Source organism: Sebastes fasciatus, chromosome 5, assembly GCF_043250625.1.
Source record: "Sebastes fasciatus isolate fSebFas1 chromosome 5, fSebFas1.pri, whole genome shotgun sequence".
NCBI lineage: Eukaryota > Metazoa > Chordata > Actinopteri > Perciformes > Sebastidae > Sebastes > Sebastes fasciatus.
In genome coordinates, this window is record NC_133799.1 from 24,478,320 (window position 1) to 24,493,076 (window position 14,757).

Genomic DNA, 14,757 nt, shown 5'->3' on the forward strand with positions numbered 1-14,757 from the left:
TCACTAGGGGCATTTTTGGCTTTTTCGATAATTTTGGCAGTGTTGATGCACATGGCATACATTTTGGAAAGGGTGTGTGGTTTTTCTTTCAAATTTTGGAAGTTCAACCTGAGCTCCTGTATAACGATAAACTGTGTAGCCAAAATACAGACACTCACGTAGCGGATGGGCTGTTGGAGAGCCCCACTGCCATGGGGAAAAAACTGTTTTTGTGGCGTGAGGTTTTGGTCCTGATGGACCTTAACCTCCTGCCAGATGGCAGAGTCTGAAATAGATGGTGTCCAGGATGGGAGGGGTCGGCCACAATCTTCCCTGCCCTTCTCAAGAAATACAGTACAGTTGATTTTAAGGGGTGTAAGACAATTTTTTTTAATATACAGTTGGCCTATATCTCAGCATTTCATTCATTTTTTTGAAGAAAACAAAATTAAATTTCTATTTTTAAAGTTTGGATTATTATTTAAGAGAACAGGATGAGGGTACACGAGCTATATTCACGGAGCCTTCCCTCTCTGCTAAACAGCCTCGTCCTGCATTAGAAAAGTTAAAACAAAAGCTCTAAGAAATCATCTTAAAAAAATAATAATAAAAGTTAAAACAACCAAAGAGCTGATAAAACAATGGCTAAGCGTCAAGGAAAAGAAAACACTGAATTTGTAAAAAAAAAAAGAAGCCTATTAAATATGAATGATAATTAAAAACCAAAAAAAAAAGTTCCTAAAAATAACAGGAAACTTTATCTCTGTGCTGCAATACTCACAGGAAATAATCTGCTCAAATTGCTGGTTTTACACAAGTATCCTGCAGATGTTGTGTTCACTGTTTGGGTTAATTGTACAGTTTATCAGTTGCTCTGTACTGTTATCGTTATGCATTGACTATAATATGAAATATCCATAAAATATGTCTCTTAGTCAGGGTTCATCAGTTAACTCATAGAAATAATAATCATAGATAGAAAAGGGAAAAGGTGGGGAATCACTGCTCTAAGGACATCACACTTTAAATAGATCATTCATACAACACCTTCTCACACAAACAGTGCAATAAACAAGTGCAATACCTCAATCATATATCTTATACTGTTTATACTGTATATGTTCTAAATATGCCTTGTACAAAGTATTTCTTATATATGTACATTCATACCTCCTGATATGTATATGTTCTTAATATGCCTTCTACAAAATATTTCCTTTTATTATTGTAATCTAACTTATTATTTTTAATGGAGCTTCCCAGTAAAAAGCATTTCACATGATTGTACCTGTATAACCGGCGTGAAAATAAACATCTTGAATCTTGTATCTTGAATCAGAGGAACTATTATGAATATGTAAATCAAGGCATCAAGTGTTTGACAATTTATTTTTCTTATGCTTTTCATTGAATGTAAATAATACTTGTTTCTGACTGTCCACTTGTTGGTATGATCATTCTCTTTTTCTTTATTATTATTATTATTATTATTTTTATATAATAATATTTTGTATATAATAATAATATTTTTATATAATAATATATATATAATAATATATATTATTTTATTATTTGTTCGAAATAAATTTTGAAATGAAATGAAATAGATAGAAAGGGGAAAAGGTTGAGAACCACTCTGCTCTAAATACAGAGGAACTTTTCTTCTGTGCGCCCGGAACCTTTCTTTGCGGAGTGGTTTCTAGGGGGAATCATTTTGGAAGCGCGTCAGACTGACCTCACAACAAGCCAAGTGTCGTTCAGTGTGTTCAGAGATAGTAGAGATAGTAGTGATAGTAGTAACACTAGTGACGTTCAGCCTCTCAAGGAAACTAAATGATGTTAACCTCTGCGTGTTAATGTCTGTTAATATCTGCTTTAGTAACAGATGTAAACATTAAACTCTACAGCTGTTAGACAGAGTTATAACAAGGTTACTTTAGCTAGACTGTAAACTAACAATATGACATTGACAGTTTGTTTTAATCTCTTAAGAAACAGTCGCTTCTGTTTTCTTTCTGCACATCTGGCAAGAAACTTCCACAGACCAGCTGGTCATCCTGTGAAGAAGAAGATCAGCTGTCTCAGAACAACAAACTCCTTCAGAGACAAACCAGCTCTTTTATTCTGCAGCAATGGGAGGAGGACAACATGTCTCCAGATTAAACCCTGTCCACTCTCTGTCCTCCTGTCTCAGTGTGGACACCATGGTGGACAGCTCTTCCACACCTCAGCTCCTGTGAGAGCTCTTCCTGCTGCTCCTCTCCTCTGGCTGCTGCTCAAACCTCTGCAGAAGCTCATGGCTATAGTACTGGGCAGGTAAGGCAACAAGGCAAGGCAGCTTTATATGAGGTATTGATTGATCATCTGTTATCTTGGAAAGACCACATTGAATTTGTCTGTAAAAAGACAAAACAAAGAATTTACTTTCTCCACCCCCTCAGGTTTTTTTGTGGCGAGTAAACTAATTCTTCTTTTGTTTTTTACTTCTGTGATTATGAGTTGATCTACAGTATTGTTATACTACATGGTACAAGAGTTTGTCCACTACTTTAAAGTCAAAACTGCTCCACCAAATGAAAATCTGCTCAAAGATTGTGGGTCAACCCCTTGAGACACCATCGTCTCTGACCCCAACCACGTTTTGAACAGTGAATATGAATTGTTACCATCAAATCGGAGATACAGGGTTCCATGATTTAATAAGGTTAGACTGAAGCACTCTTTTGTACATCAGTCAATCCTAAAACTAAACATGGAGCCTAATCCCAGATCAAATGTACGTTGAAGGGCCCTGAATATCGTCTTCTGTGATTGCAATGTTTACATATATGTATCCTTGTTTCTTGTCTTTGTCCTTCCTGTGATGTTGCAAATGGAGCTGCTGTTATGCAAAACAAATTTCAAAGCACATTTCAGCAACAGGGCAATTCAAAGTGCTTTACGCAAACATTCAAGAACATTAAGACATCATTAAAACAGTTATTAAAACATTAAAACATTAAAGATTAGAAAATAAAAACAAGCTAAAAATAAAAGCTATAGGATAGAAGCTAAAATAGAATATAACACACAAGAGTAAAAGCTCTAGTGCAGTATAAGATCATTATTTGGTTTAATAAAAGGCAGCAGCAAACAGGAACGTTTTAAGCTTTGATTGAAAAGAACTCAGAGTTGGAGTTGGTCCTGCAGGTTTCAGATATTTGGTGCATAAAAACTGAACTTCTGCATGTTTAGTTGTGACTCTGGGGACACTAAGCAGACCTGATCCAGATGACCTGAGAGGTCTGGATGGTTCAGAACATAGCAGAAGATCAGAAATGTATTTTGGCCCTAAACCATTTAGTGCTTTGTAAACCAGCAGGAGTATTTTGAAATCAATTTTTCTGAGAAACAGGGAGCCAGTGTAGGTAGGAGACACACTGCTGCTCTGTTCATTGCTTTAAGGCACAATATTATTTAATTATACTTGTGTTGATTAAAATTTAATTATACTTACTGCTCAGGTATAATAAACACAAATATAATTAAATATCTTAGTTGTTTTATCAACAATTGTATTAATTGTGTCATTTAAATAACAAATTAATTACTTTAGAAATTGTTGCTATGTTTTTTGTTAATTATCTGTTTTTAATTAACTCGTTAAAAAAAATCATTCACTACCATAATATGTGTACATGAACAGACTTTTATCATTTTGATTTATTTATATTCACCCTTCTTTTGTAATTTTATTTAATTTTTTTTTTATTCAACCACTCTCCCCTTCTCCCTCAAACTTACACACAACTTCTTTATTTATTTATTATTATTATTTTATTTTTTATTTTATTTTATTATTTTTTTAACTATGACTATTTTATTTTATTTGTATATTTGTGTGTATTTATTTATTTTTGTACACTTGTTTTCTTTTTAGTTGAGTGCCCTCTGGGCATTTTCATGGGTGGGATATCTATCAGTCCAAACATGTTTGTGCAGTGGATTGTCAGAGTTGTATTAACAAAATTCAAAAATAAGCTCTGTTTAAAAAAAACAAACACACACACTTGTAACCCTACACAACAGACTGCCCACTCTTTCTCTAATACACACACACCACATCAACATAACATAATATAACATAACATAACATAACATAACATAACATACATAGAATAGTTTGGTCTCAAAGGTTAAAGTTCAGACTCATTCCTAACCTTTCTTTGCTGTTGCCGTTGTACTCGATGCATGTTTTGACCCGTTGTGTCAAGCTTGTCAAGTCACCCTTTGTGTCTTGTTCTGTCTTGTCTCATCTGTTATGTCTTGTTACGCTAATTTTAAATCAATTTAACTTGCAAAAATTAAACATTGAAGTGGACTGACTATAATAGTATTATTTGGCACACTCAAGGCTCCATAATAGACACTATCAGTGAGGCATCGTTCATTTATTTGGTTCTGTTTTGGGTCAGAGAACTGAATTTGGAAACATTTTCCAGCTCCCCCATCTTGCTTTGTTTTAGTCACTATTTCAAAAAGCCTTGGCCTACTTGTTTCCTTTAATATTTGACTGGTTCCGCTGGGAAAACACACAAAATGACTTCAGCGTTTTGTGCATACTATGTTGTTGTGAACATATTTTATGCATGTTTTGATGCTGCATTCTTGGCCAGACCTACTTTGGGATCTCAGTGGGTCTGTCTGGATTCCTACATTTCTAATTGGGACTTTTGCTGCTGATGTTTCTTTTTGCATTTTCTACTTAATGCCAAACATGCAAATTATCCAAACACAAAAGGAGCTTTAAAGGGGACCTATTATGCCTTTCCCCTCTCTTTTAGTGTGTAATATAGTTTTTTGTGCATGTAAAAGGTCTGCAAAGTTATAAAGCCCAAAGTCCACGACAAAGGGACACTGCTCCTGAACTTCCTGAAACACCCTGATGGAAGTCCTGCCTTTTTATTCTGTAATGTGATGATGTCACCAGTAACACATTTGCATAAGGACTAGTTTGACCCGCCCGCAAACAAAGCTAGTTAAAGCAGAGCAGGAAGCAGGAGCTCAAACAGAGCATTTCAGACAGAGGGTGAAAACAGGTGCTGCAGCACAGCTGCTATGAGAGAAATAATGTGTTTTTTGAACAATGTTCTAGTAGAAATCCAAAATAGTATGCACTTAAAAAAAAGTAAAATAGGTCCTCTTTAAATTATTCCTTACTTTCCATTCTTCACCACTGTAGGGCAGTGTATGATATTAAATGTACTGCATGAGCCTGTGTGAGTGACATAAACAATACATGTATATCAACGGACCTCGTGGCCTTCCTCTGTCTGTTCACAGGAGTATTAGGAAGTGGTGGGTGGCTCTCCCAGCCAACCGATGGCAGCTCATGCGCGAATGGGTCCGGCAGCGCCGCTGGCATCTGGCTGCGGGGGCAGGCGTTGCTATGGTGATCGTAGCCCTCCTTCTCCTGACCCACCTGGATGAGTCCCCAGTGACGGGACGGACCCGCCTCCTGGTGTTCAGCAGAGAGAACTACATGGAGCTGGCAGCCGTGACTTCAGATGCGGTGAGAGATGGAGGGGGGGGGGAAACCAAGTGTGTGTGTGTGTGTGTGTGTGTGTGTGTTAAAGGATGACCATGGATAGAAAATGACAAATTATCCTGATGAAAACAGTGATGACAAGTAAGATGACATTTAGTAACTGGATAAAGGGGGAAGAACATTTAATATGAGGAGGAATTAAGCAAATGAAATTGTTCCTAAAATGCTTAAATGTGTGTGTTTGTGGTTCAGTACATGGAGCAGTTTGCAGAGATGCTGGTTCCAGTCACTGACCCCCGTCACCAGGTGGTGGAGCGGGTGGTGGAGCATCTGGCGCAAAGAAACAAGGACATCCCTGAAGTGTCTGAAGTCACCTGGAGCATCCACGTGGTGCAGAATCCTGAAATCAATGCCTTTGTCCTACCGGTTAGTACAAGTTAAAAGTCATACGTGATGACTTTTGTTCGTACACCTGTAAAGAATATCTCCCTAGTCTGGAATATCTTCTGTACTTTCCTTTCTGTAGAACGGGAAAGTGTTTGTTTTCACGGGGATGCTGGACGTTGTGGCGGACGTTCACCAGCTCACCATCGTCCTGGGACACGAGATGGCTCATGCTGTATTGGGACACTCTGTAAGTACATAACCCTCTGCAGACTGTTTGTGATTGTGGTGTTGTTTCTACCCTTGATTATATCAGCATATATCCCATAATGACGGCGATATGAAGCTTCATATCAATTGATTAAAATGATCAATAATCCCTAAAATACCCAAATCCCAAAATACCACATTAAGACACCAAGATCTTTAGGAACACCTTAGAAAAAGCCAAGCTCTGATTTGGGATCAAAAACTTTTGCCATTTGGAGATTTCTGCAAGAATCGCATTTTTCGGCGATTAGATGGCGAAACTGCTCAGAAACCCCCTTATTGTCAATCCACCTAGGAAAGCCATTCATCCTCTGAATGCTCTAGGTCTCTAGTTTGTGGCTGTAAAGTTTCATGAGGCTGTGATTATCATAGAGGTCACAACAAATACACAATTTATGTAATCGCAAAACAGTTTAGGGACCCCAGTATGCAGAAATATTCAAATACACTGTTTTTTAGAATAGGCGGAAATAACACATTTATACTGCATTCAAAAAACTGCATTGTTTTTGCCCTAAACTGCATGGGATTATCATAAAGTGGGTATGCCTGTAACGGGGAGACTCGTGGGTACCCATAGAACCCATTTTCATTCACATATCTTGAGGTCAGAGGTCAAGGGACCCCTTTGAAAATCGCCTTGAAAATTGTTTTTCCTCACCAAAATTTAGCCTCACTTCGGAGCCTCCTTTCTGACAAGCAAGCATGACATGGCTGGTACCAATGGAATCCTTAGGTTTTCTAGTTTCATATGATATCAGTACCTTCACTCTATCTCTAAAACTGAAAAACAGTTAAGTCGGCCAAAGGTGCCGGCGCCCTCGAGGAGTTGAAGAGGTTAAATGTCACACAAACAAACAGCACTACTGAGTTTGATGCAGAAAACATGGAAACCTGTTTAGCTCTGTGCTGCAGTGTACACAAAAAAACCTGTGTGCAGTATGGTGACATTTGAGAGGCTTAGCTGACAGCAGCAGACCTCGCTGTGCATGCGGATGAGTCATTGAAAACACTTAAAGTGCAAATATTGTTCAAGAACAAAGTTTAGTCTTTTCTAAGCCTCTGGCTCACAGAGTAGAAGTTACAGCTGGAACACTTCCAGGACTCTCCCACACAAGGTTGTAGAATAAATATGTATGTGGACCTCCTATAGGTGTGTGCATTATACACTGAGCTCTCCTGACTATTTATCATCAGCCCCCCCCACTCCATCTCAGCAGTACACTAATGGCTGAAGTGGCACCAGTTGCAGTGTTGTTGCATCAGCCGGCGATAAAGACTCACTGACGATCACCTCCAAACACTAATCCTGTTGGTGCCGTGACGACCAGAGTCCTGTCGACCTAGGGCACCGCTCTGTTTTATTAATTCTCCACAGATGGCTGTGTTTGCTCTGGCTACTGAAGCCCATTCTTCTTGTTCTTAAAAAAAAGTGTCTAATGAAGTTGTGGGTATTTCAAGACTTTAAACGTCCTCGGAGGAAATGCTTGAAGGAGATTTTAATTAGATGAAGGGAATGAGCATCGATGGGTGTTGGCATTACCCAGTAGGTGTGCTCTATTGGATTGGCTGTTAAAACCTCTAAATCTGTTACAGCGTAAAAGTTCCGCTATAATAGATGGGAACAATCAATATGTTCCAGCGGCCTTATTCACCTCCCAAAAACTTTTCACATCTATTTATGTCTCCCTATCCCGCTCTCTTCTGTTTGTTTAACCCCGATCCTTCACTTTCTTCGTTCCTTTCTTGTCTCCTGTCACCTCCTCCTTGTCATCCCTCGTCTACTCTGCTCTCCCCCCCCCCCCTAGGCAGAACAGGCCAGTCTGTCTCACGTCGTGGACCTCCTGTCCCTTATTCTGCTGACAGCCATCTGGGCCGTGTGTCCTCGGGACAGCCTGGCTCTGCTGGGACAGTGGGTACAGAACAAGCTTTCCCAGGTGAGACCTTATCCAGACTGTTACCCGTACACACTGCAGACCACAGGTTCCTGACGAAACATCACGTTTTTCACACTTTACACACTATGTTCACTAAACCGGCAACAATTTAATTATATATTATTATATGTTATATAAGGGAAATGTATATGCATCTTAGAGTTTGTACATCCTCATACATACATCATTGTTTCTCTCCCTCAGTTGATGTTCAGCCGTCCCTTCAGCAGGAAACTGGAGGCTGAGGCCGATCAAGTCGGGTTGCAGTTGGCTGCGAAGGTATCATCATCTCCATTTTGTTATCACTTAAAGGAACAATCCACTGATTTTGTACATAAAATTCTGTTTACTTATCACGGGAAGTACTACACAGCCAGAGAAAACTGCTGTTTGATGTATTCTGTGGCTCTGGAGGAGATTTCCAAAGTTTGAAAAATGTTTCCAAAATTTCAGTTGGTTTTCTGTCTGTTTTTGGCCTGTTTTTAGTTTGTTTTTTGACCTGTTTCAGTCTGAATTTGACCTGTTTTAGTATGTTTTTTGACCTGTTTTCAGTCTGAATTTGGCCTGTTTTTGCCTCTTTTCAGTCTATTTAATGTCTCTTTTTGCCTGTTTTTAGTCTGATTTTGGCTCGTTTTCTGGCCTGTTTTCAGTTTGTTTTCAGTCTGTATTTTTGGCCTAATGGCATCAGGGTTATCTTAGCTTGGGCTTTCGACGTAACATTTTTAACAGAAATACTGCATTACAACCTGGAAGTGTGGGGTCTTAAAGAAGGGGGTGTCTAATGAAAGATGCTATTGCGTTGCATTATGCAAAATGTAGGATCCAGCATTTCTGGAGTTTGACCCATGCAAGGGACTAAAAGTTGGCCATTGTTTTTTCAGTTCCCCAACTTTATGGAAGTTCAATACTAAATGATGTACCCATTTAACATAATATGACTCTACTAAAGTACATTGTTGCATTTTGGGGGTCATGATTAAGGAATAGTTGCATTTTAACACAGCAAAATGATACTCATCTAGTGTAGCTGTTGCTGTCAAACCTTGTAATCTGTCTGCGGGGCACTAGGGGGCACTGTTGTCAAACTAAACTAGACTCAGAGATTCGTCAGTAAGGATTTTCATCTCAGCACAAGACCGAGGGATGCCACAGTGTGTGAGTTTGTGTGTGTGTGTCTTTCCCAGGCGTGTGCAGATGTGCGAGCAGGACCCGTTTTCTGGAAGCAAATGGAAATCAGAGACCAGCTGACAGGAGAGCCTACCTTCCCCGAGTGGCTGTCCACACACCCGTCGCACAGGAACAGATTCACTCAGCTGGACCGCCTCATACCACAGGTACAGGCACACACAGTAATGACTCCCTGCTCAGTTCAAATAACAGCATGGGTAGCTCCTAAGTTTCTTCTTTAATACCTCAATTACATAAGTAAACACATCCCTGCTGCTCTGATGCATGTGTTTGTCTAAAGTAAAAGACTCTTTGATCCCTGCGTGAGGAGTGAGCCCTACACCTGTCTGTTGTTTAGGAGAAACAGTTTAGCTTTAGGAGCTGTTGGAAGGAGTCTTAATGGAACTAATGAAGCGTCGGGAGAGATGTATATCCACCTGCAGACATGTGGAAGAGGAGGAGGGCAGAGAGGAAGAAGAGAGGAGGAGAGGAAAAAGATGCAAGGTTTTAGGAAGACAGGAAAAACATTTTGCCACACAGGGGCCTTTCTTAATTAAACCTCTTTGAGGCTTTGAGTTCAGCCCCGAGGTAGCAGTTTGATCTCACAGGCTCACTGTGTCACCACTGTGGCAAGACAATCAATGGTATCTTAAAGGGATATTTCAGGTGTTTTTGAAGTTGGGTTGTATGAGCTACTTATCCATAGTCAGTGTATTACCTACAGTAGATGACGGTCGGCACGACCCCAGTTTGGAGAAAAAGACAGGAGTACAGGCACGGGAGTAAAGCAATGTACTGCTGTTGACACCTAAACACCTAAAAAATCAATATCAGTTTAAGTGTACACAATATTTAGAATATTTTTGCTGGTTTACCTTGCCGTGAGACAGCTAGAGTCTATGTTTCTAACAGGTAACTGAAGCCGCTATCTATGCTCTCGCCAAAGCATCCAGACTCCACTGAACAAGACTCGATCAAAACCGAGTATATGTCTGGACCGTGTACGGTCAGTCTGCGAATTTGGGGCTGAATTGTTACACAAATAGTCAGTGGTCATGTCTATAATGTTAAATCCAGCGCTACATGTCCACCAGGTCCGGCGAAGACACTAAGGGACGCGCTGCTCCACTCAACTGGGAAATAGTCTATGCCACTGCTGAATCTCGTTTCATTTTAGAGCTGGATCGCCTAGTTTCACAGCTTGGTCCAAATTTCGTGAGTCGCACGCGTCGCGCTGGACGGGCTCATTTGCATAAAGGACTGTTCCTGCCTTTTAACTTTGAAAGAGCAGCGGCCAATGAGGAAACTCCAACACTCACACTTCATCACTCAGTCACTCAGTGACAGACTTTGTATGGCTGGCCCTCTGTGGTCCAGCCAAAAGAACAGTAACAGTCTACCGCTGCCCCGATCGCTTAGTTTGTTTATGTTATTGAGTGACTTTGGTGTTTTAAAGAGTTAGTTCGGATTCACCAAAGTCACACAATAGCACAAACAAACTAACCAATCAAGGCAGCGTTAGACCAGCAACTCCCGTGTTCTGCGAAGTAAAATTATATTTTTTTTTCGATGGAGTCTGGTGGCTTTGGTGAGAGCATAGATTGATATAACGGCCGAACCATCCCTTTAAGACTTCTATGGAAAGCGTCAGCATCCACAATCATTACGTCTGACGTGTGTGTGTTTGTCTCTGAGGCAGAGAGAGAGAGAGAGAGAGAGAGAGATGTACAATGTATGAGGCAGAATTTAACCTTGAGCGTGAGCTGGACTGTTTGTACACCGTCAGATGCTCCAAGCAGGAAAGATGAACAGATGGGTAAACCACTAATTGTCCATCAGGTGCCTGTGTTGTTGTGTGTGTACATGTTCTATGTGTGAGTGTGTTATATGTTTGTGCCCGTGCATCATATCATACCCCCGTGTGGTAGATTGACCTCTAGCAGCAGTCGTTGTCGAGGCCAGGCTGCAGCCACAGGCAGTGAAGTGATGCAGACTGTTGTTTGGGGATTCATCGGCCTGCATCGAGTCTGTGTATGTGTGTGTGTGTGTGTGCTGAGAAAACTCTCTCATATATACACCACCCTCCTCACACCAAACCGTTCGATCCGGCGTGGCAGCACATATGAGCCAGTTAACAGCGGAGCTCAGTCGGGTGAAAGTGGTGCATAATGTGATGTTTTTAACCTTGCGAGAGGTGACAGCATCAAGCTACTTAACCCGACTCTTCTGAGGGCACTCCGCCTCCACTAGTGCGCTCATCATCCTTAAGCAAAGCGCATTAAGTCCACCGGTGGCATGAGAGGAGGGAGAGCCTGTTGAGTGGGAAGCCAAGTGCATGTATGTATGAGTCTTTTAGGTGATTCTAAGTGAGAGATTAATGAGTTTGGTGTGTGGGTGTGTGAGACAGACAGACAGAGAGGATGTCTCTAACGGCTGGGAAGTGTTTGTAGTTATAGTTCCTATCAGCTCTGCTTATCCAACCTGTATGGGATTGATTTAAAGGGGACATATCATGAACAACTCACTTTAATCAGTGCTTGTGTTCATATATTTGGGTATCTGGAGAGTCTACCAACACACAAACTGTGAAATAAATAACCCAGTCAGTTTTTTTTCAGATGTCTAGATCAGAAAACGTGATTCAACAAACCAGTCAGATTTGGCTCCCCTTCCTATGTCACATGCAGGCTCATTAGGATATTATTATTATATCACCCCTCGGACACCCTAGAAAACGAGACCATATTTTTCATGCAAGCCAATCAGAGCAGGCTGGGCTTAAAGAGACAGGCACTTAAACGGAGCGTTTCAGACAGAGGGTGAATACAGGTATATTCAGACAGACAGTATGAGAAAAATAATGTGTTTTTTGGACATAAAAGCATCTAAACATGTTCTAGTAGAAACACAAAATACATGTATGAATCTGAAAATGGGCGGGATATGTCCTCTTTCAAGAAGACAGGTTGCGTCTTTGCATATTTTTAACTGAAATATCTCAAGAACTACTGGACAGATGAGGATGAAGTCTACTGACTTTGGTGATCCTCTGATTTTTCCTCTAGCGCCATCATCAGGTCAAATACTTTGGTTTATGACAGTGGGCTACCTAAGGGTTAGAAAAGTGAAGCCAATGCTGAAGTGCCTTAAACTGTCATTCTTTCTAACAGCCAGCAGGGGGCGACTCCTCTGGTTGCAAAAAGAAGTCTGATTGTATAGAAGTCTATGAGAAAATGAGCCTACTTCTCACTTGATTTATTACCTCAGTAAACATTGTAAACATGAGTTTATGGTCTCAATCTCTAGTCTCAAGTCTTCTTCAATACAGCATGATGTTCATTTAGTAAATTATGGTCCCATTTAGAGTCAAATAGACCATAAAGCAGGAGATGCTTTAGGGCGTGGCTACCTTGTGATTGACAGGTCGCTACCACGGCGTTGTCCGGTCTGGGAGTTGTCTGCATTTTCGTCTTACAACTTTAACCCTTTCACAGTGTGTTTTCAGTTCATCAAAGTTAATAATAACCTTTTGGTCGCCTAAAAATGTCTTATTTAGCGTTCGGTTGCACTTATCTCCACCCTCTCGTGTCACTTCTGGTTGCAAAAAAACAAGATGGCGACGGCCAAAATGCAAAACTCGAGGCTTCAAAACGGCAGTCCACAAACCTATGGGTGACGTCACGGTGACTACGTCCACTTCGTATATACAGTCTATGATTTATGACCAAATTCCTGCAAAACTAATGATATCCCATCATCCTGAGCTGTAGTTTTTCTTTAGTGCCAATTAGCAAATGTTAGCATGCTAACACGTTAAGCTAAGATGCCTAAAGCACGGCGGTGCTTCAGTACAGCCTCACAGAGCTGGACGTAGACTCTTGTTGATTCTTTCTGTGGTGTTTTTGTTTCTCTGTCTTTAGCTTTGTGCATCAGTTTATCTGTGTCGGGTTTGTTTGTCTTTGGCCCTTCACATTCTCCTCGCCTTCTTCGTGTCGCATTTAATTTCAGTTCACAGCAGCGTTTTGATGAAATGTCTTATCTACCGATCACAAATTAAAAAGAACAAGTAACTGATTTCTTGTTCTACCACACTGCAAACAAAAACAACAAATGGCTCACCACTACATAAACAAAGACATCTATCACAGGGCTTATCAGATCCATCTTTGTACTTGTTAATGGACTTCTTGTCTGAAGTTATGATAAGTCAGTACAACATCTGCTCTTCACTCTGTCTCTGTCCAGGCTCTGGAGCTGAGGGAGAGCTGCTCCTGCCCTGCTCTACCTGCTACTGACCCTCGGGCCGTCTTCTCCAAGAGCGTCCGTGTGTTGCTGGAAACCACCAAGCACCAGGAGAGACACGGGCCAGGAGGGGCACACAAGCCTCACAGTCCAGTCTCACGCCACACAGGACTGCCTGCAGCTCTGCTGGCCCAAACTGCCCTTCTTCCTTCCCCAAATGTGGATCGAGGAATTAAAGGCCCACTCGTAGCTTCAGAGGTAGCTGTAGCAGCTCCTGCTGAGGGGGGAGGATTCCAGCCTGAGGTGCAGAGCACCAGCTGACACGGCTTTTAAATCCTCACAAACTTTTAGTTTTTCACTGACTACCTTTTTGAATGATTGATTGATTGATTGATTGATTGATTGGTCAGCTAGCATATTCATCGAACTATTTACCGCAGCTAAAAGTCTGTTTTTATCGTCTATTTAATTTCAGAGACCCTGGGTGCACAGGTGGTAAAGGGGTCAAGTGTGTCTAGACTACAAGCCTCATGTCAGCGCCACGCTCGTGTCACGACAGCGTTGACACGACACTGAAGCGACTGCTGACTTCGTCTTGTTCGTGAATTTCAAAGCGTCGAGCAGCAAAAGAGCAGCCAAGCTTTCTGCACTGTTTTCCTGTGATCTGTGTCAGTATTCCTGATCTATTTTTTACATCAACACTGATGCATATGATTCATTCGCAACAGGTGACAGCTGTCTCTGAGCCCGCTATTTTGACCGCTAGATGACGATCTCGCACTAAACAATTAATATTCTCCCGCAGCTTTTAAAAACTTTGAAAAAAACTTTATTTGTATACCACTTTTCAAAACCGAATCAATAAACAAATAGCAATAAGTGAGAAAACATGTAAGAACGAGGTCAGATAATGATAAAATATAGATATTATGATAACAGTTTAATAATTAAAAGGATAAAATAATGATAAAAACCCTGAAATATGTACTGAATAGTAGTGAAGTAGTCGTGTTTATTGGCCCATCGACCTCGCGTTTACATGGTTATTATAAAAAACTCGGCTTCAAGCCTTACTAAATGCTTCAGGCCCGTAAGACGCTGCTGAGAGGAGTCTGAGTTGTGCTGGGGCTGGTCATTTGTTGGCGTTAGGGGACACCATTTTTAACCAAACGTTAGCTATCGTTGCAGACTGTTAGCCCTGTAAGGAGAGCTGAAATTAAAGGCATTTGCGAGCGTGCATGACATCGCATC

At 40.9% G+C, this 14,757-nt stretch overlaps 1 protein-coding gene across 1 annotated transcript; it reads left to right on the forward strand.

Moving 5' to 3' along the window:
* The first annotated feature begins 1,745 nt into the window (after window positions 1-1,745).
* oma1 (OMA1 zinc metallopeptidase) lies at window positions 1,746-14,571 on the forward strand. The gene is made up of 8 exons (XM_074635988.1): window positions 1,746-2,295; window positions 5,302-5,530; window positions 5,759-5,932; window positions 6,033-6,140; window positions 7,969-8,097; window positions 8,302-8,376; window positions 9,282-9,431; window positions 13,510-14,571. Exons 1-8 carry the CDS (start codon window positions 1,940-1,942, stop codon window positions 13,825-13,827), a joined length of 1,539 nt encoding a protein of 512 aa, XP_074492089.1. The 5' UTR covers window positions 1,746-1,939; the 3' UTR covers window positions 13,828-14,571.
* Window positions 14,572-14,757: the final 186 nt, after the last annotated feature.